Source organism: Camponotus vicinus, unplaced genomic scaffold (assembly GCF_025532165.1).
Source record: "Camponotus vicinus isolate PSW18456_S1 unplaced genomic scaffold, iyCamVici1.0 SCAF_5, whole genome shotgun sequence".
Taxonomy (NCBI): domain Eukaryota; kingdom Metazoa; phylum Arthropoda; class Insecta; order Hymenoptera; family Formicidae; genus Camponotus; species Camponotus vicinus.
The window spans coordinates 14,954,857-14,974,343 of NW_028141977.1; the positions used below are offsets into that span (position 1 = coordinate 14,954,857).

Here is a 19,487-nt window from a genome sequence, read left to right on the forward strand (position 1 = left end):
AACAAAAGAATTTGATCGCTGTCCCTCTCGTTAGATAATATTCCTAAATATTGCTAATTAAATATAAAGAAATGTCGAATAAGAGAGTGAAGATTCGATGTGATATGTCCACGATTAAGTATTAGCTTCACAAAATTTAACGATCACCTTCGATATTATAGAATCGCGAGTTAATTATTATGAATTTAATAATTTGTTTTTTCAGTTATATTTGTATTTACGAATTTTTTTTTCTTATCGGAAAATATTCATAAATAAATTAATAAATTACCGTTGCGAAAACACCGTGTTTTTCTTGCGTTCTTTTTCGCGTTCTTATTGTTAGACGAGATTGTCGTTTTAATAAAAGAGTTATCATTGTTCCTTCCGTTAAATAAACGTTAATGAAAGTTGCGTGGCTCGTACCGCCTAGGAGTCGAAACGATTTTCATCATGGAGAATTATTTCTCACCGGTTCTTGTGAGATCCATTCGCGACGTCTAGTTCGGTGCCCTGTTGAAAATTTGGAATTTTTATTATACGATTGAAGGAACTAATCCCAGGTTTTCCTGGCAATTTCCGAAAGCAATGATTTCGGTAGTAATTCAACGACGATACGCTTCTTTAACGTCGAATTAATTTAAATAATATATATTTAGATGAGCGAAATGTATCTTTTCTTTTCTTCGTTAAAAATGTTCTATCATTATTAGGATTGGTATTATTATTGTCTATATATATAATGCCAGAAAGATTTAATAGTAGATTAAATATGGATATAGCGTTGTGTATAAATTTTAATTTTTCACGTAATTTTATATTGTAATTAATTTGTATAATTTTTTTGATAAAAATGATTACGAACGAATATATTTTTAATTAATATAATTTGTCTCTTTTGAAATATTATTTCTAGGTGCTGGGGATATTAACATTAATTTTTAGTTTCTTTTAAGAAACTATTTGCAGGTATTGGACATCCATCGCCATTTTGAAATATTAATTTTTAGATATATACCATTTTATATATATGTATAATAAAATACATGCACAAATTCACGTATCCAAAATATTTTTATAATTTTTAATAATGTTATATATTTAAGCGAAATTATACATGAATGTTACATAAAATGTGCGAATACTTAAAAATTTCGAGATAAATCGAATGAGTACCCCTATATCAGTATGATATTGATTAAAAGAAAAGAAATTATTAATTTAAACGTTATAAGAATAAGAATCTAGAGAATTAATCTAGAATTAATTATTTAAAATTATTTGATTTATTTTATTTTGCACACTGTTCGAATTGAAATTTTTTAAATCTTGCTGATATCAGGTTCGATTCGTCTCGCGCGCGCGAACGGTACCCCAAATTATATGTGTTCGCACATTTAACACAAACTCCAATAATGCATGTATTTTATTATTTATAAATATAATCGTTCGTAATCACATTTCAATAAAAAAGGTCGTTATATCCATTTAATTTTCAATAAAGAAATATATTTCTTAATAATGGAAGAACATGTTTTGTGATGTGCATATCAATTTCGTGAATTGAAGATAATGACGAGGGATAATTGTCGTTGATTTATTACTGAAATCATTGCTATCGGGAATAGTCCGGAAGATCCAGGATTCGTTCCCTCCTACAGTGAAGTTCCCGACGTTCAATGGATCACTTAACTTTTCTTCGCAGATTGATCTTGCGAAATCTGATGTAGAAACAAGATGTTAATCATTCTCCATTTTTAAGATCGCTCCTCTTTTTATCGGATTACCGGTATGTCACTCGCGTATCTGCAATTGAATATTCTGAATATTATCGATTTATTTATTCGTCGCGTTTTATCGCGAATTTTAAATCGCGATTTATCTTATAAACATTCGCAAGTAAATCGGTCGGTGAATTGCATATTCACAAACATTACAGACCTCAAATGTTTGTCGAAATATTTTCGATTTTCTATATTTACGTGATAATAATTATATCGCGCACGTGTCTATTGAGAGCTTCGATTATTACATTATAAAAATTATACGTATCGCGATCAAATATTTCGCATATTATCGACTTATTTATTCGTCGCGTTTTCTCGCGAATTTTAAATCGCGATTTATTTAGTAATTTAATTGTTGATTTGGAAGTTTATTCTATCTTTTCATTTTGAACATTTCTTTTGATAATCTATGCAAAATGCGCCAGTAATGCAAATATTTTCTTTTACAATCGAAGAAACGATCAATAATTTTATTAATGACTCTTTTGATCACGATTATTTACGTTATATAAATCTTATTAAATTCTATTATTGCATATCTATTATTAATAATAAATGTCGCGTAATTAATCTTCGCTGATCAGTCTCGTCTGGACTACGTAAAAGTTTTTAGTAAATTTTATATTATACGTATATTTTGGACATTTTCGTGTAATAAATTATTCCATGTAATAAATTATTTTGTACTAAATTTCGAATTATATTTTATATTAAATTTGTATTATATTTTGTCATATATTTTGTAATATCTATTTAGCATAAAAATATTATATTAAGCATAAAAATATTATGTTGGTATGAAAATTATAATAAAAATATATAAAAATAATGTTAGCTATATTAAAGTGGAACATATGAATTCTTTATATTTTATATAATGGAAAAGACTTAAAATATTTTGCAACGTCTATATTTTTCGAGTTTTAATTATAAAAACTTCAGAAGAATCAGTGATTAATTTGACAAATTCTATGCATGTATTAATAATTAAATTTTTAAATAATTAAAAAAATGATTGATAAATATCAAAGATTAGTTTACTGCTAATTAAGAAGATTTATAGAAATACGGTTAAAAATGTTTTTATCCCACAGCAGGCATTTTGTGTTTTGTAAGTAAAAAGATATAAATATGACAATGAATATAGGAAAATATTTATTTCATTTTTGAATATTACAGTATCTTTCGCGATTGAATAATTTATTTACTATCAATTTACATACATAAGTATCATACATAAGATTACATACATAAGATACATAAGTATCTTGTTATAAAGCACTGGTGCCGGCATTTCTTGCACATAGCACGGAACAAAACTAGAAATTGTGCACATTATATATTACCCTCTGAGAACATTCATGGATATTGGCTTCGTAGTTCATGTCCACGTTTTCAATGTCCATAGAGGGAGTATGGCTTTCAGGGATCACCTAAAAATAGGCCATGATTCCTCTCATTGTCAGTCTTCTCTCTGGTCACGTCCATTCTATTCATCCATTCTCGCCTTCCATCTGCGCTTTCGGTCTTTCCATCGTGACGTAAAGCGCACGATTCTTCCACGAGCAAGAATTTCATTCACGATTGATTGTACAGCTTATATTTAAAACTGATTAAGAGAAAATGACAGATTCAACATTAACGGAGGAAGAATTAACGCAAAAACACAAGAAAGAGCGAAAGGAGTTGCAAGGTATTCAAATCAGAAATCAAATTTCCTATCACCTGCAATTTTGTGCAATCCTTTTTTCTTTTTTTTTTTTTTACAGTAAATTTATGTGATGTTAGCCATTTTCCAATTTGATAAGATTAAAATTTTTTTTTTACATAATGTCAGAATCAATTCAAAGTTCTCTTTCTGATTTTTTTGATTGTAGCACAGATACAAACTTTAAAAAAGTCCATTTGCAAAGGTGACAAGAAGAAGAAGAAAGAGATTGCAGAAGAGATAGGGCGCTTAGAAGAAAGCCTAGAAAAACAGCACGCAGAGGAATTGAATGCATGGAGATTGGCACATGTTACCCTGAACGATCAGCAGACAGAATCTGCACAAGTAAGCAAAGAAGTCGATAAGGACAATAGTAGCTTGGAACAATCAACACACAGAATTTCCAAAGCACAAAAGAGGAGAGAAAAAAAAGCAATTGCAGAGAAGGAACGCAATCAGAGAATCATTGAGCAAGAGACGCTTAACACCTTTGGCAAGAGAAGTATTGAAACGGAGGCCATAAAAGAAATTCTTTCCAAGCGAAACTTGATGATCTATGAAATCCCTAGTGATGGCCACTGGTAAACATTTCGTTATTCTTGTGTAACTATGTATAGTCTCATTTATTTTGCTGAGAAAAGCAAGAATGAAGGGACTAACAATATATTGTATAATAATTTAGATATTATTTAAGATTTGTTTATTCATAAACATATAAGAGTCTGAATTTTTGTTTGTAGTTTATATAATGCAGTGGCACATCAACTTAAAATAAATGGGGACACACCTCTGAGCTTAGATGATCTCAGAACAAAAACTGCAGATTATTTGAGAGAAAACATGAACGATTTTCTACCATTTCTTTCTAATCCAGATTCTGAGGATTTATTGACGCCCGAGGAATATGAAAAATATTGTAATGATGTGGCTGAAACAAGCGCTTGGGGTGGTGCTGTTGAGGTAAATATAGACATATGCCATACATTTTTAAAATATAGAATAAATATGGATATAAGATTCTTACAATCAAGTTACTTTCTCTGTGATTTAATATACTGATTAATATATGTAATTTTTTTGGTAACATTTTGGTTTATTGCAGTTGCAAGTATTGTCGCGTATATTGAAATGCCCAATTGAAATCATACAAGCTACAGGGGCTCCTTATATCGTCGGAGATGAATACAGCAATGATAAAAAGGTAACATTGACTTATCATCGTCATATGTATGAGTTAGGCGCTCATTATAATTCCGTTACAAAATGCGTTCAGGACGAGGAGAGTTGATGAAAGTTTCTTCTAGATCTATATATTTGTCTTACAACTGTCTTCAAGTTATTATCAAATGATTGGATTACACATATCTCGATTTATGAGTATGTGCTTTATTAGTTACTAAATTAATTTATCCTGTAGGGAAAGTAACTATAAATTTTTAGACATTATAAAAATATTTTTAAGGATATATGAAATACTAAAAATATGCTGCCAGCAGAGAGAACATTCAATCTTCCGATGAGAATCATATTTTTAAACTTTACAATTATTACGCGAGTGATTATTAGCTATTAATGTGTATAAGAGAAATTCTTCAAATGTGTATTGTGACTATTAAAAGATTAAATGTAAAATATATCACAAATTTTATCATAAAACAAAAACTGGAGAGTTATATCTTAGACTAAATCTGTGCTGAAAATACATTATTGTTTAGAATAAGAGATTTAATCTTAATAGTCACACATTTTAGGAATTTTTTTCTATAGTCATTAGTTAAATGCAAGATACATATCAATGAATCATCCATAAAACGTATCTTCTTGATCATTTTAATCCAATTTGAAATTTTGATCTGCACATTTAAGCTAAATATGACTGCCAAGTTCTATTGAAATATAAATAATAGATTATCTATAAATTCCAAAAGCATACACTTTTATATTTATTCCTAAAGCTTTATATGTGGCAAATATACGTTTCTTGTGTTTATTGAAACTTAGAATTCTCAGAAATCCATATGTAATACTCTTATATATATTAAAATCATATATATTCACATTCAATACTAATAAATAGTTGCATATGCCTCATATTAATGTCACATGTGATTCTTATATTAAATAAGTGAACTTTAACAGTTACATTTGGTATTAAATGTGCTATGAAAATTGGACAATGAACTTTAGGATTGTTTAGATTTGACTGAATTATTATAACTAAAATATTTCAAAACTTTGATGTTGTGCAAAGCTGATTTAAAGTTCCTGTGTTATTAGAGATTAAATTTATATAGAATATTTATATAGTTTTCAAACATGGATATCAGACAATATAAAAATATGCTGCCAGCAGATATTATGTAAGTACTTATTAAGATTCGATGTTCTTTAGTTTTTTCCAAAAAGATTGATGAAGTATGTGTCGTTCCTTTTTTTTTATCGCGCATACTGTTCGTGTTCATTAGTAGCTGTCGGGAAATATCGAACGGCTATCAAACCTGCGCCTATAGAGAACTTCCAGAATTGCGTTCCAAAATTCGACTCAAAACTGTGACGAACAGATTGGGTACAAAAAAGAATAAAAGTACTCTAATTTATTTTGACTCATAAAAGTTAAATCTTTGATCCCAAACTTTTTGGAATAAATAGGCTTCTATAGATTGATAAATTGAATTTCTACAACTTTGAAACACATAGTCCCTTATAAGAGTATTAGAATGTTTCTTAATTAGAAAAATCTTCCTTTGTTTCTTCTACAAATAAATTTTTTAGTTAACTCCTTACAGATTTCCAAAGATGTATTATATATCAGAGATTCTTATTTATAATATAAATTTTTTTTTAATTATTTTGAGTTACGTATGAGAATGATTTTTCTAAAGAATGATACATTGTTTTAAGTTTGATTGCCTTATAAATCACTGATGAGGCAACAATACACTAAAAGATTATAAACAATAGTTTGAATAAGTAATCTTGGAAATTCTGTTTGCTATGTGATATGATAATATAAAAGTGATAGAAAAAGAAGAAGGGAAAACAAGGAATACAATAAATGATTTATAATTGTAACATTAGCAGACAAGGAACATTCTAATTTATACACACATGAATGATGCTGTTCTACTCCGTGTTCTTGCGATTTTGTAAATATATATTCGTTTGTATAATGAGTGTTCTGTAGTCGGGCATCAAATAAATATAATATACACAAGAAAGAAAAACACTGTTTATATATCTTCAATGCAGTTTAATTTAAAATTAAAAAATATATATATTGTATATATATATATTTTTTGTGTATAAGCCGCAGTTATCTATTGGAAAAAAAATAACATTTACATTTCGATAATAAATATTAGTGTTTTTTACTGCTTTAAATGCTTTCTAAATTATCATTTAAATATATCATTTAAATTACCTTTCATTTTATTTTTCCCCATTGTCACTTAATGCTTTATCATCCTCAACAATCTCTTTATTTTTATTTGGATTTTCGTCTGGTTTCATGTGAGGGAAGAGCAATACTTCCTGTAAAGAGGAAATTATGTATCTATTATGTGTCTTCTAGCACAAGAGACAATATAATAAAATCTTGTAATTCTCAACAATTTCAATTATAGAAGAAGATAAATTAATTTTAAAATGCCTTAAAATGCCGATTTTTTTTTCTTTCGCTTATTTTAGGAAATATAATATATATTTGATCACACTCACTTTAATATTGTTCGTGTCGGTGAGGAACATTGTTAATCGATCGATACCCAATCCCCAACCTGCCGTTGGCGGTAAACCATATTCCAAAGCAGTACAGAAAGTTTCGTCAACCAATTGCGCCTCTTCATCACCGGCCGCTTTATCCATCGCTTGCTGCTCGAATCTATGCATGTATTTAGTGTTCAAAATTTATGAAAATGTGATCTTAATCTCTTAAAAAATGTATTTTTATGATATAAATTTTAATAAAAATTAATTTATTACCTTTCTCTTTGAATGAATGGATCATTCAATTCGGTGTACGCATTGCAAATTTCTTTCGTTCCAACAAATAGTTCAAATCGTTCTGTAAGACCTTTCTTGGATCGATGCCATTTTGCTAAGGGAGACATCACTTGCGGATGATCAATGATGAATGTAGGATTAATGATGGAATCTTCAATAAATGAACCAACAAGCTGTTGTAAAAAAATATATAAAATATATATAATTAGGATCTCTATACCTACATGCATATATAACTGCATATATTTATTAGTATTTCACACATGTATCTATTATTTATTCTTATTTTGTAAAATGCCATCTATCAAAAGAAAACGTGTCAAGTTGAAAAAGTTTTAAGCATTTCATTAAGAAAAATTTGCATTCTTACTTTGTCTAATAACCTCGCTGATGTTTTAGGAGGAGGACATTCGATCTTATGGTGATCACAGAGATCGCTCAAAATCTTATTTGCCTCTGGTGTATTAAGCTGATCTGCTGCTGGCAACTTGACATCAAGAACCCTCTCCAATTCCTCCATCATTGAAATGCGCTTAAAGGGAGGCGTAAAGTCGAGCGTAAGTGTCGAGCCTTCATTGGTATTGTACTCTATCTTCCAACTTCCATGTATGGCTTTCACCATGCCTGATATCATGTTTTCCGTAATCTCCATGAGATCATTATAGTCCGCATATGCTATATAAAATTCGCAGGTGGTAAATTCAGGGTTGTGGGTCAAGTCGATACCCTCATTCCTGAACTGTCTACCGATCTCGTACACTCTGTCGAGTCCACCGACGACTAACATCTATTAAATATTTACGGCTTTAATCTCACTGAGTCTCATTCTTTCGTTTTTCGAATAAATTTATTTTTTCAAGTTTAATTTGAAGAAGGAAAGATTTATTTACCTTGAGATATAATTCTGGAGCTATTCTCATATACAAATCCTTGTTGAGTTCGTTATGATGCGTAATAAAGGGTTTGGCAGTCGCGCCTCCAGGGATCATGTTCATCATAGGAGTCTCAACTTCCAGGAAGCCCATATTATCCAGAAACTTACGTATATAAGCGATTATCCGCGCGCGTATGTGAAAGATTCGTCGAACTTTGTCATTCAATATAAGATCCAGATATCGTTGTCGGAATCTCGTTTCCTGATAATAAGTACAAAGGCTTTTAGCACATATAATATTTTTACAAATATATTTACATAATATATTTATATCATCTCTACAACAGAGTTCTACAACATGTATTTTTTGGTGAAATGATTTCTTACCCTGTCTTTTAGACCATAGTGAAGATGTGGCAACATATGCAAACATGGACTCAAAAGAATAATTGAAGACGGTATAATCGAAAATTCGCCCGTTTTACTTTTGGCAGGATAGCCGATAACGCCTATAATATCGCCTCTCTTAATTTTGGCTGTATCTCTTACAAACAGGTCCTGACATTGATACAATTTTGCATTAGCCATTATTTGCAATTTGACACCCTCTCCTCGGAGGTCATAGAAAACCAGTTTTGAACCAGATTCTCGAATAGCATGGACACGTCCAGCGACACTTTCTATCGTGTCCTTCATTTGTTCACCATTCTTAAGTTTCTTGCTATACTCTTCGATAAAGTTTGTGAGCGAAATCGACACATCGAATTTATGCGGGTAAGGTTGATCGGCGGTTTTGAGTAGACTGACGATATTCGATCGGAGCTTGAAATATTCCTAGAAACAAAATACAACAAAAAAATTACTCAGTTTTGCATTATATAGACTAATTAATAATTTGAAATGTTGAAACATATAAGAGGCAGAAACTGAATTGTATAAAAAAATGCAGTTGTTTGCTCATGAAGAGATTTTAATTCTTCACAAGTCATACTTGTAAAAAGAAAAATTTCCTTAAGATATTCACGATATAAATTATCTAGCAAAACTGTTTACATTTGGACTAATATTTTCCTCCTTCCTTTCTTTGATCTCATTCTTCTTAGAACTCTGATTCTTGTTGATAGCTGCTACAAGTTCCTTGGCCTCCTCCTTTATAGCCTTCTCCTTAGCCTTCTGCTCAGCTTTGAGACGTCTCTTCTGCTCGCTGCAATATAATCAGAATAGCTTCAGCATCTTTCTAGAGATCTGATGCTGCGTCAAGCGATTCATTACGCACTTGGAAAACCGACGTAGGGACGTCTGACGCAACTTTATCTCGCGGTTCGCAAGCCACGCGCGCGTTCGTGATACGACAGCGCGACTTTTGCCCAAGGTGCCGAGCATGATCGTCGTTACCTCGCGGGATTAAACTTTAACCCACGTGACGCGCTCGCGTCAGAGGGTCTTAGATCTGTCTTAGAGATATCGTTATCTGCGAAAAAACACGGGCGGACGAATACAGGATCTCGCGTCAAGCGTGCAACGTGGGTGACCGCGTGGCGGGGCAAGCCGCATATTGTTCACCAGGTTATGTCGCGCGCGCTGGAAGCGGATCCTCGCGCAATCGTAGGTCACGGATTGAGACTTACGCTCGATAATATAACGCGCACTTTTTCCTCTATATACTCACTTCTTCGACAACTTTTCTCCCTCCGTTACGTCCGCCATACTGCTGATGAACCAGCCGTGAAAGAGGGTCGGTCGGTCGCTCGCACTGCGCTGATCAGACTGCGTGTGCGAACGCGAGCCGCGAGCTGCACGTAAAACGTGAAACGTCCGATTCCGAGGTTTCCTCGATTGAGATTAAGGTGCGCTACGTCGTTCTCGCGGGCGATTATAAAACGGAAATCTTTCGCGGAAAGTCGCAGGCGGTCCGGTCGCTCTTCTAAAAGCAGATTACGATGGACGCGAACGAGTGATCTTCGAGTAAAAATCAAATTGCGCTCGTTAATTTCCAAGTATTAAATCGTCCACGCGAACGAAATGTCATTTATTTAACGTTTGATCAAGGACATCGATAACCTTACGTCCAAGTACGTTCAAATATCGGGCTGAATGATACACGATAACGATTTCTTATACGTGTTGCGAGAGAATAAAATGTTTGAACGTGACGTTTGACGTACAGTTCCTTTTCTCGCGAACCGCGCGATCTTTGACCTATATAGGTCAATTTTTTCTCAAATTATTAGTTTTTAATTTTATTATCATTACAGTATTTCCTTTCTTTTTAAATTATATATAATTATATTCTTATTTTTTTTATATTTTTATTTATTTTATTCATTTATTATATTTAATTTATTTTCTGTGCTTTAAAAATTTTTTAAGGGCTTCTCCCTCCTTTTTGGATTCGTATATGAAGTTTAAAAGCCGACATCAATTAGGATCCGGATTGTCGCGAAAACGAAAGAATTTTGGATAGAATATCACCAAAAAGTCTTTCCTTTCTAAAAATATAATTTATTTACTGAAATTATATTATTTTTTCACACACATATAACAAATATTTTAAAAATTACATATTCAGAATATTACATACATATATCATCTTTATCCACTAAGAAATAATGTAAATGATTTTTGTATATTAAGAACAATCTTAATATTTTTTATATTATATACATTTATTTTTTTTTCTTTTATCGTTAAACCATATTTTATATATTTTTTTGTATCTTTCATAAAAAATATACTTTATAAATCCATTTTCTTTATTGTAAAATTCGCTTGGAACAAACGATTTCGTCTCCATTTTTCTGCAAAGTATAATTTCATGTTTATATATCGGAAAAAAACTGGCTACAAGAAAAACTTATTATCATAGATAAGGCAGTTGATTTGGATTACAGCAGAATTTTCTCACTGTCTGTTTGTGCCTCCAAGCTATTTGTGCTTCATCTCCTCATTGAGTGCACTTGAAATATTAAATTCCTCCAAGCCCCGATCCGAGATTTAAATCGCAAGATGCTGGACGACGCATACAACAAGATCACGCATTGCTTATTCGATATGGACGGTTTGTTGCTGGGTAAATAAATTAATTCTGCCAAAACTATGGGACAGAGATAATTTTTTTCAATTCGACTGCAGTTGTTTTTTTCTTTTTTGCAGATACAGAATATTTGTACACCAAGGCCTTCAATCGTATCACTAATCGTTATGGCAAAGAGTTCACGTTGGAGCATAAAGCGCACGTGATGGGTTTCAAGACCAAGAAGGTCGCCTGCTACATAGTTGAAGAGTTAGAGTTACCATTAACAGCCGAGGAGTTCAGACAAGAAATTGCCGAGATCTATCGGGAGTTATTTCCACAGACTAATCCCATGCCAGGTAATACTCTATACCGAGATTGATCGTTGAGATTCAATGCGATAACGTAATATAATATATATCTCGAGTAACAATATATATGATCTTATCTCTGAAATAATAGGCGCTGTACGGCTCTTGAAGCATTTAAAGGAAAATAACGTTCCAATCGCGTTAGCCACGAGCTCCGATCGAGAGAATTACGAGGTGAAAACCAGCCGTTGGCGTGATCTCTTTGACCTCTTCGATCACATAGTGCTCGGCGGCTCAGATCCCGAGATTGTACATGGAAAGCCGGCACCTGATATATTTCTCACGGCTGCCAAGCGTTTCCGCGACAATCCGGATCCTTCGAAGGTAATCTTCGGATCCGAAGGTATTCTTCGGATAGCTTAACTCTCAAATACTTCCACATGCAAGAGAGATATTATTTTAACCGATAAGCATCGATTAAAATTTATGTAAGATTAATTGTCCGAGCCATTTTTAGTGTCTGGTCTTCGAGGATTCGCCGAACGGAGTTGAAGCGGCAGTGAACGCTGGAATGCAGGTCGTCATGGTGCCGGATCCGAAACTTCCCAAACATTATACGAGCAAGGCGACTTTGGTCCTGAATAGTCTCGAGGACTTTCAACCAGAGAAGTTCGGGCTACCACCATACGTGACGTAGTACATTTCCTTTTCCCGATTTGTCATGCATGTATGCGTGCGTATGTGTGAGATGTGGATTCGTGCAGAGAGGATATATATACAGTTCACGTATTATCTCGAATAAAGATAATTTAATGAGAAGTTTTCGTGTGTGCAGTCTTTTCGATTATTGTTTATCGTTTCGATTATTGTTTGATCGATGTCTTTTTTTTTCTTTTTAAATCTCCTTATCCGTGTCATCGGACAGATCACCTAATTCATCGAAATCCTCTCGCGATCCGGCACTGCCGAACATCGCTACATTGGAACTACCGCTAAATATGCCTGTGATATTTACGCACGAGAACTTGTTGCGCCTCAATTGTCTGTCGATCGCTTCTCTCAGCGTGTTGTACGCGGCGATCATATCTCGCGAACACTGGGACAATAAATCTGAAAGCAGATTGAGAGATCAATATTCTTCTAATTCGGTTTCTTCGGATTCTAATATAACGTGTAAAAGAAAATCATTACGTTTATAAGCCGGTTGACTAATGTCAAACATCTTGTGGTAGTAGTACAACTGATTATAGAGATCTGTTCCGGAATACTGAAATATATAAACATGTAATATGATCTTGGAGTGAAAATTTCAAATTTTTTGGAATGTATTTGATTAAACTTACGACTTTGCTCATGGTAACATCTTTGCACGCTGGACAATCCGGGAACTTTCTCGCGAAATCTAATGGCAATCTTCTTGTTCGGTTAGAACAAAGTGGATTTTCGCACTCCAACCAACCATTATAATACCTGCCGATTGCTTTCCTCATAGCAAGTTGAACCACATTCTGTATTACGTTTGCGTATTTCCAGGGTGGTAATTTACAATCTTGATTGGGACACATACTGAGCGATAATTGCCGACCGGAATGCTACGCAAGATTAACAAACACTTAAATATATTCTCAATATACTGTAGAAGTCATAAATATTTTATGCGAGTTTTTCACTGAAAAGAAAAAATTTAAAATAATTTTGAAATTCTATCGAAGTAAGCTTACAAACTCTGTTATGGTATCTGTAATCACTATGTCCGTATTGCATCGCTCATTTTTACATTTAAATGTCAATGGAAGACAATTGTTGAATCTATCGTCGTTGATAGCCAATGGTAGGTTCAGAGTAGCCTCGCAAGCTAATGTTTTCGGCTTGTAAACAAATTGTAAACCTGGAGAACAGATTAACAGACATGTATATAATTTTTTTAAAGATTTATTTTTTTAAAGCTCATAATATAAGTTCAAAGTTACCTAAATTATTGGCCAAGAAAACATCGTCGATGCCCTCGATAGGTTCACAGATTCGTAATATCACGGGAAATATTTGACTCAACAAGTAATAATTGACATCCACCTTTAATTTCTCGTTATTCTTTACTTCATCGATGTGATACGCTCGTTCCGTCGCGCTCGCATCAGTTCCATCCTAATATAAAACAATAATATATAATTTTTTTTCAGATATTTATTTATTGGTATTTTCCGGTTTCTATAACTCAGGAAAATTCGCGAATCAAGATTGCAAATTTGATACCTCACATATAACATATGGTAACGTATCGCCGGCTTTCCACATCCGACCGCCCGCTTTATTTAATCTCAGCGCCACCATCACATGAGACAATTGCTTCTTATCCGGATATGCGTCTGGATTTTTGGATAGTTGTTTAGTGATGACAAATGCCGATAGCGGCGTCGTCCCCTCTCTCACGCCTTTCGCAACGTTCTGCATAATCTGAACAACCTGCTCCAGACGCGTTTCGCTCGCTTGATCACAGAGAAGTATATCTAAAACTTTTCTAAGAGAGAGAAGACGAATAATATTAGATTTAACATAATGAGAATAAAATTAATCTCTGGAAATATGTCCACTTACTTTCCAGTATCGCAAGCCAATGGACACCAATCTCTTCTCACAATATCCAAGCCCTTGTGTTCCTGTATTAATTGCATCTGACCATTTGGCAATTTCGTCATTGCAACAGCAGCGTATTTCTTCTTTTGCAAAAGCAATAGGTATCGGAATACTCCGTCTATGTCTAATTCGACTTTTTTATATCGGTTATTGACTTCTCGCATAATCTAGAAAATATTTAGTCCCGTATAATATATAACATTTAATCCTTTAATACTATAAACTGATGATAAATTAATATACATAAAATTTTCCATACTTTTCTACCAATCGAGAAAACATCGTCGTATTCTAAAATATTGGTGTTTATCATCAAGGAATCGGTATCACCATAAATCACCTCGTACTGTAATTTCTCAACCAAATGTTTTGTATCTTCCAGAATCTGTCGACCCTTGGCTGAGAGCAACAGCGGATATATGTTACATGTATATGTTGTGTTCTAGATATTTATTTCACAACTTACCAGTTATCAGAGCAGCAAGACCTTTGGCATAGAATCGACAATGTGTTGCTCCCAGACATCCATACATTGAATTGGCCGTAAGTTTTAATGCCATCTGCCTGATATGATAATCCATTTTTTGTTCCGGTGTAAGATTCGGCGTTTTCATTAATTGTTTGATTTGCTGTCTACTCTTGACCAATTTGTGAATTTCGGTTGGAATCACACCGGCCTCCAGATTCGATTCGGGAATACTCAATTGCTACAAATTATGCGAATTACGTTTTTATCCAAAACACTTTGATCTATCGACATTCGCGACGAAGAATTACCTCGACATCGGCATACGCCGCACCAGGTACAGTGGTGAAACACAAATTATACTCTTGTATGATACTCGGATACAGGGAATTGAAGTCCATCAATAGCACCAGCTTGTCATAGAAACCTTTCTTCGGATCGAGCACCAGGCCTCCGGTATATGCCGCAGCCTTTCTACGCGGACCATCTAATGTGCGTGATTTAGCATTAGTTATATAATCGCGTATAACAATATACAAAAATATATTGACATCTCACCGTCATCTCGTGCTTTCTTCTCAATTTTCTTGTCCGGAGTTATGTAATCCTTCAAATGGAAAGCATGCAACAACAAATACTCATTTCTTTCTGCTCTTCCGCCTAACAGTGTTCTCGATAAGATATTTCCTACGTTCGAAGATTGATTTGTACATGTAAAATGTTATATTTAAAATATTAATTGAAAGAAAGATGTTAAAGCAAGTAATACCAGCTAGAGAGGTGATTTGAAGTGCGAGCGGTATAATGTTGAGATCCATTACTATGGTTATAATGAATTTTGCTTCTTTTAACGTCATGTGCATTAGATTCAGAATTTTGTCCACTGTATTGTAGAACAATAGAGTCTCCGCTGGCGTAATCTCTTTACATTCATGTTCCTTCGTTTTTAACACCTATCACAAATATTTATTAAACTTGTATAATATTAATTTATATTTCGAGGAATATGACACTAATGTATCATGCAACTTACTGCACTGCAAAGCGATTGCAAATCATAACTTCTGACTTTCAAATTTAATTCCTTTGCCGAGATTTGTATATCGCAAATTGGACGACCGACAAATGCTTGATTGAGGATTATCTTTCCCTAAAAAATATAATTTGAATTAGATTCTTTTACTACATTCGTTATCTGATATTAATTTGTATATAATATTAATTTCGATTTTTAAAAAAGGTACATATTTACCCTGAATAAAGGAGGAGTTGTAGATTTTAATCTTCCCATTCTGTTCCAATTTGACACTTTTAATGAGAACATTCTTTGCATCAAGACGTCAAATTGAAATGCGCAGTCGTAGCCTATTATTAAATCCGGGTCTGCTTTCTGCATTAAAGTTAATAGTTCCTCGAGTAATTCACTTTCGGTTTCGCATTTTATTACTTCGGTATTCGCGACCTTTAAGGCGTCCCGGATTTGTCGCGGCCATGGAGTTTCTCGAGGATGTGTGACAACTGCGTAAAAAATTGCAAATCAATCACAAAGCTTTTATTAATATTTTAATTGATAGATAAACAGAAAAATATCTTGCAATTTAAAAATTAATGAAAAGAGAGTATTTCTAAATTATATAATGAAAGTATTTTTTGTTATTTATTTAATTGCAAAATAATATTGATGTTTTTAAATATCAAAAATAATTGTTGATGATAATTGAAGTAATCAACAAATGATGTAAAAATAAACATACAGCAAAATTGGCGATCATAAGGTGGTTTTGGTGGTTCTTTGTCGACATTATACTTGTGATGAATCAATACAACAACCATCACCACTTCGTTCTGCAGCTTTGCATTCAAGGACATCCTCACATTTAGGGTCGCTATTACCATTGGTGGCTTGGATTTTTCTTGGGAACATAGCGATATATTGTCCATGTCTGAAGTAACCACCTGTTGCATTATATAAACTGTATTCAAAAATTCAATTTTCTTATTATACCATATAACAAATGCACTTACTATTTGCGAACACCAGGCGAATCGTCCCGCGGTCGACGATATATTCTTAATATCTAACCAACAGGGTCCTTTAATCTTTCGTTCTATAAGTAACAGCTCTAATGCATTTACTGTTGTGCCAAAGACGCGTTCTATTGCCTGACCCGAGTAATCGGCATCAATCGCTGGATAGCGCGCATTATATCTGACTTCCAAATAATCGGAAGTTCTCGGTGTACCTTCCTTTTCGAAGGAATAATGCTTCTTTGTCTCTTTACAGTTAAACTCCATTATACGCATTTTATTCGCATATTCATCAAATTCTTTATATACGTCTTCAATAGTAGTTAATTGCGATTCGTTGTCTTTTGATGTCTTTATCTGTAATTTAGATCCATAAAAAGAAACTGCATTTAATAATTAATAACAATCGACTAATATTAACATATTTGAATCAAATAATAGCTTAAACAAAAATTAATGAAAAATTATATGCATACATATTTTCTAGGCAAGAGATATATTCTTCTTGGTATACAATGCACCATGACGCAACATGAACAATATACATCGTGTTTTGGTACATAAGTCTTGCCAAAGAGGTATACAGTTCCAGGATTTTTGTATGGATTTTCATATGCATCCAAATAATAAAACCTAAATACTTCTTCCTCATCTTTTGTCTTAACCAACTGTGGCGCTATTTCCGTCAAATCAACGGCGTTACCGATTTTCATACTTTTGATGGAAGTTTTATATGAAGTAGTTTGTATGTCTGTTTCATTCTTTTGAGGTATAACATTTTTATTCACTGGAAATGAAAAATCAACATCCATGCTTCCATCATCAAAATCTATAGTAGACAGCTGCAATGTATTTCATATGTAAAATTTTGCTCTTATAGAAATAATAAATGTAATAACAAATAAGATTATGGAAAAAGTAAAACTTACATCTCTGATACACTCATTAGGATCCATTACAGCAGTAACCTCATCTTCAATTATCTGACTTGCACTTTGTGTAATATTATTAGATTTTGTTAATTTTCTTACATCTTGTTCTTTTAGTTTTAAATTCTCTTCTACTTTCAAACAATTATTTATCTCTGCTGATTTATTCACACTCTTCTTTTTTGGCACATCAAATATCACAGTGTCATCTATATCTTCAATTATTTGACTTGCACTTTGTGCAATATCATTAGATTCCATTGGTTTCATCACATTTTGCTCTTCTGACTTTTCAGATATTTTCTTATCACTAATTTCTTGGTTTGTGGATAAAAGTTGATAATTTTGTCTGCAATTAATTTATCATTTGAAATTAATGTAGTAAACATGTAGTAAATATGTATAAATACAATTTATCAACTTACGTAATATCTGAGTGAACTGTACGACAAAATTTATTTTTATTGTTATTTGTTTGTGTTGGTTTGGAACTATTTGTTGTTTTCTTACACACAGAGATTTCACTAAGCAACTCTCCCAAAATATCATCATCTTTAATTACTGTTGTATTGGTGTTTTTCTTAGAAGGCATATTTCTAATCATACTTTGAATATTTCCTCTTTTTCCATTTTCTTCTTTTCTTTTCTTTCTAGGACCAGCCATATTATGTCTTTGTTTTCTTGCTTCTTGAATGCTTTCTTCATCCAGATCATCGTCAAAAATCTCCCTTCCATCTTCAATGTATCCACTTTCTCCTGCAATTAAATTAAAATCAATGCTTGCATATTTTAATCTCTATGAAGCAGGTTTAAATTCCTTCTGAAATATTTTCCAAACAAATTGCTATTTAATATAAAGTCTGCTTTACTTATAATAAAATATTTTATATCTTTCTCTATAAAATAAGAAAAACTCTTATACCATCGTCAACTATCCAATCATCTCGTTGACGTTTCAAAACAGTATTGCTGTATTCTTTTTCATCCACCTCGTCATATATATTTTCTAGCTCTTCAATTTCATACTTGCGTTTTCCTCCGCTTCGAATTTCCTTCAGTTTCTCCAAAGCTGAGAGTCTGCCAGTCTTATCAATCTTCTGACGCTTAGTCCTACCAGATACAGATGCTAAAACATTTTTTAGCAAAGAACAAAAATATGCAATACTCTATAAATATTTATAAGAAAATAATAAGATAAAATAATACGATGCAATTTATTTTATTTACTCTATGATTAACTTGCTGTTAATATCAACGTTTACTAAATCATTAGTTATACGAATATTAAATGTAAACAAAAAAATTGGAAGAAAATGCAGTAGTGTTTACAAATATACAATACACCTATGGTAGATATATAGCCAGGGATTGATGATAATTTCGCATAAATAATCGGCAAACTACTTACGCTCGTCCATTATTATTGCTACAAATCTATGCAAACCACGTTTGTCAATAGAAATATGCAAATGCCACTTCACGTCTTCACGTTTCGACAGTCGACAAGTGATTTTGGCGGGAGATAAATAAGGCATCGGCCATTGGCCGCGATATTTCGCGATTCGATATAACTCGATGAATTTGAAATTTGTCCACGTAAAGCTTGTATCAGACTACGCGTTGAAATTTGACCAATCAGGGCGTATCGCTTTTAATGCGTAGTTGAAATGGGCCTTAAGATAACCAGCAATGATTGACCAATCAGAGAAGCCTAGTAAAGATTTCTTCATTCTGATTGGTCAATTAAACGCTACTT

General features: G+C 32.9%; 4 protein-coding genes across 7 annotated transcripts; 2 read left to right on the forward strand and 2 right to left on the reverse strand.

Annotated features, from left to right (window-relative positions):
* Window positions 1-3,217: 3,217 nt before the first annotated feature.
* On the forward strand, window positions 3,218-8,698 carry LOC145971364 (deubiquitinase OTUD6B). 2 transcript variants are annotated; one of them, XM_083098923.1, is made up of 5 exons: window positions 3,218-3,459; window positions 3,644-4,055; window positions 4,215-4,434; window positions 4,577-4,675; window positions 4,779-8,698. In XM_083098923.1, exons 1-5 carry the CDS (start codon window positions 3,390-3,392, stop codon window positions 4,872-4,874), a joined length of 897 nt encoding a protein of 298 aa, XP_082955049.1. In that variant the 5' UTR covers window positions 3,218-3,389; the 3' UTR covers window positions 4,875-8,698. The 2 variants fall into 2 exon arrangements, with proteins under 2 accessions (XP_082955049.1, XP_082955050.1); XM_083098924.1 differs by having other exon boundaries at window positions 4,577-8,698.
* Window positions 6,522-10,482, reverse strand: Lysrs (Lysyl-tRNA synthetase). Of its 2 annotated transcripts, none has more exons than XM_083098922.1 (9): window positions 10,020-10,482; window positions 9,404-9,554; window positions 8,738-9,184; window positions 8,367-8,612; window positions 7,847-8,263; window positions 7,456-7,649; window positions 7,192-7,354; window positions 6,896-7,005; window positions 6,522-6,791 (listed from the first exon to the last, which is right to left on the reverse strand). In XM_083098922.1, the coding sequence occupies exons 1-8, from the start codon at window positions 10,055-10,057 to the stop codon at window positions 6,904-6,906; spliced, it is 1,758 nt and encodes a 585-aa protein (XP_082955048.1). In that variant the 5' UTR covers window positions 10,058-10,482; the 3' UTR covers window positions 6,522-6,791; window positions 6,896-6,903. The 2 variants fall into 2 exon arrangements, with proteins under 2 accessions (XP_082955048.1, XP_082955047.1); XM_083098921.1 differs by lacking the exon at window positions 10,020-10,482 and adding an exon at window positions 9,627-9,999.
* On the forward strand, window positions 10,020-12,493 carry LOC145971365 (pseudouridine-5'-phosphatase). 2 transcript variants are annotated; one of them, XM_083098926.1, is made up of 5 exons: window positions 10,020-10,422; window positions 11,217-11,420; window positions 11,504-11,722; window positions 11,826-12,058; window positions 12,192-12,493. In XM_083098926.1, the coding sequence occupies exons 2-5, from the start codon at window positions 11,357-11,359 to the stop codon at window positions 12,369-12,371; spliced, it is 696 nt and encodes a 231-aa protein (XP_082955052.1). In that variant the 5' UTR covers window positions 10,020-10,422; window positions 11,217-11,356; the 3' UTR covers window positions 12,372-12,493. The 2 variants fall into 2 exon arrangements, with proteins under 2 accessions (XP_082955052.1, XP_082955051.1); XM_083098925.1 differs by having other exon boundaries at window positions 10,020-10,197.
* Window positions 10,873-19,292, reverse strand: Dnapol-alpha180 (DNA polymerase alpha catalytic subunit). Its single transcript, XM_083098920.1, has 21 exons — window positions 19,140-19,292; window positions 18,654-18,857; window positions 18,157-18,487; window positions 17,732-18,080; window positions 17,279-17,644; window positions 16,800-17,159; window positions 16,529-16,730; window positions 16,027-16,292; window positions 15,808-15,924; window positions 15,544-15,727; window positions 15,333-15,461; window positions 15,086-15,261; window positions 14,775-15,015; window positions 14,568-14,707; window positions 14,270-14,475; window positions 13,928-14,192; window positions 13,645-13,819; window positions 13,396-13,562; window positions 13,018-13,266; window positions 12,866-12,941; window positions 10,873-12,784 (listed from the first exon to the last, which is right to left on the reverse strand). The coding sequence occupies exons 1-21, from the start codon at window positions 19,264-19,266 to the stop codon at window positions 12,570-12,572; spliced, it is 4,545 nt and encodes a 1,514-aa protein (XP_082955046.1). The 5' UTR covers window positions 19,267-19,292; the 3' UTR covers window positions 10,873-12,569.
* Between the last annotated feature and the right edge of the window lie 195 nt (window positions 19,293-19,487).

What these genes read in the sequence shown, in the direction of transcription:
- LOC145971365 (XM_083098926.1), top strand. Translation starts at nt 11,357, where the DNA reads ATGCTGGACGACGCATACAACAAGATCACGCATTGCTTATTCGATATG. An exon ending in TATGGACGGTTTGTTGCTGG is followed by an intron (nt 11,421 to 11,503) that starts GTAAATAAATTA and finishes TCTTTTTTGCAG; the next exon opens with ATACAGAATATTTGTACACC. An exon ending in ACAATCCGGATCCTTCGAAG is followed by an intron (nt 12,059 to 12,191) that starts GTAATCTTCGGA and finishes AGCCATTTTTAG; the next exon opens with TGTCTGGTCTTCGAGGATTC.
- Lysrs (XM_083098921.1), bottom strand. Translation starts at nt 9,733, where the DNA reads ATGCTCGGCACCTTGGGCAAAAGTCGCGCTGTCGTATCACGAACGCGC. An exon ending in CAGCGAGGTTATTAGACAAA is followed by an intron (nt 7,650 to 7,846) that starts GTAAGAATGCAA and finishes TTTTTACAACAG; the next exon opens with CTTGTTGGTTCATTTATTGA. An exon ending in CCGACACGAACAATATTAAA is followed by an intron (nt 7,006 to 7,191) that starts GTGAGTGTGATC and finishes TCCTCTTTACAG; the next exon opens with GAAGTATTGCTCTTCCCTCA.
- LOC145971364 (XM_083098923.1), top strand. Translation starts at nt 3,390, where the DNA reads ATGACAGATTCAACATTAACGGAGGAAGAATTAACGCAAAAACACAAG. An exon ending in AGAGCGAAAGGAGTTGCAAG is followed by an intron (nt 3,460 to 3,643) that starts GTATTCAAATCA and finishes TTTTGATTGTAG; the next exon opens with CACAGATACAAACTTTAAAA. An exon ending in AATACAGCAATGATAAAAAG is followed by an intron (nt 4,676 to 4,778) that starts GTAACATTGACT and finishes AGTTTCTTCTAG; the next exon opens with ATCTATATATTTGTCTTACA.
- Dnapol-alpha180 (XM_083098920.1), bottom strand. Translation starts at nt 19,266, where the DNA reads ATGCCTTATTTATCTCCCGCCAAAATCACTTGTCGACTGTCGAAACGT. An exon ending in ACAGTTCACTCAGATATTAC is followed by an intron (nt 18,081 to 18,156) that starts GTAAGTTGATAA and finishes AATTAATTGCAG; the next exon opens with ACAAAATTATCAACTTTTAT. An exon ending in CGGCGTATGCCGATGTCGAG is followed by an intron (nt 15,016 to 15,085) that starts GTAATTCTTCGT and finishes CATAATTTGTAG; the next exon opens with CAATTGAGTATTCCCGAATC.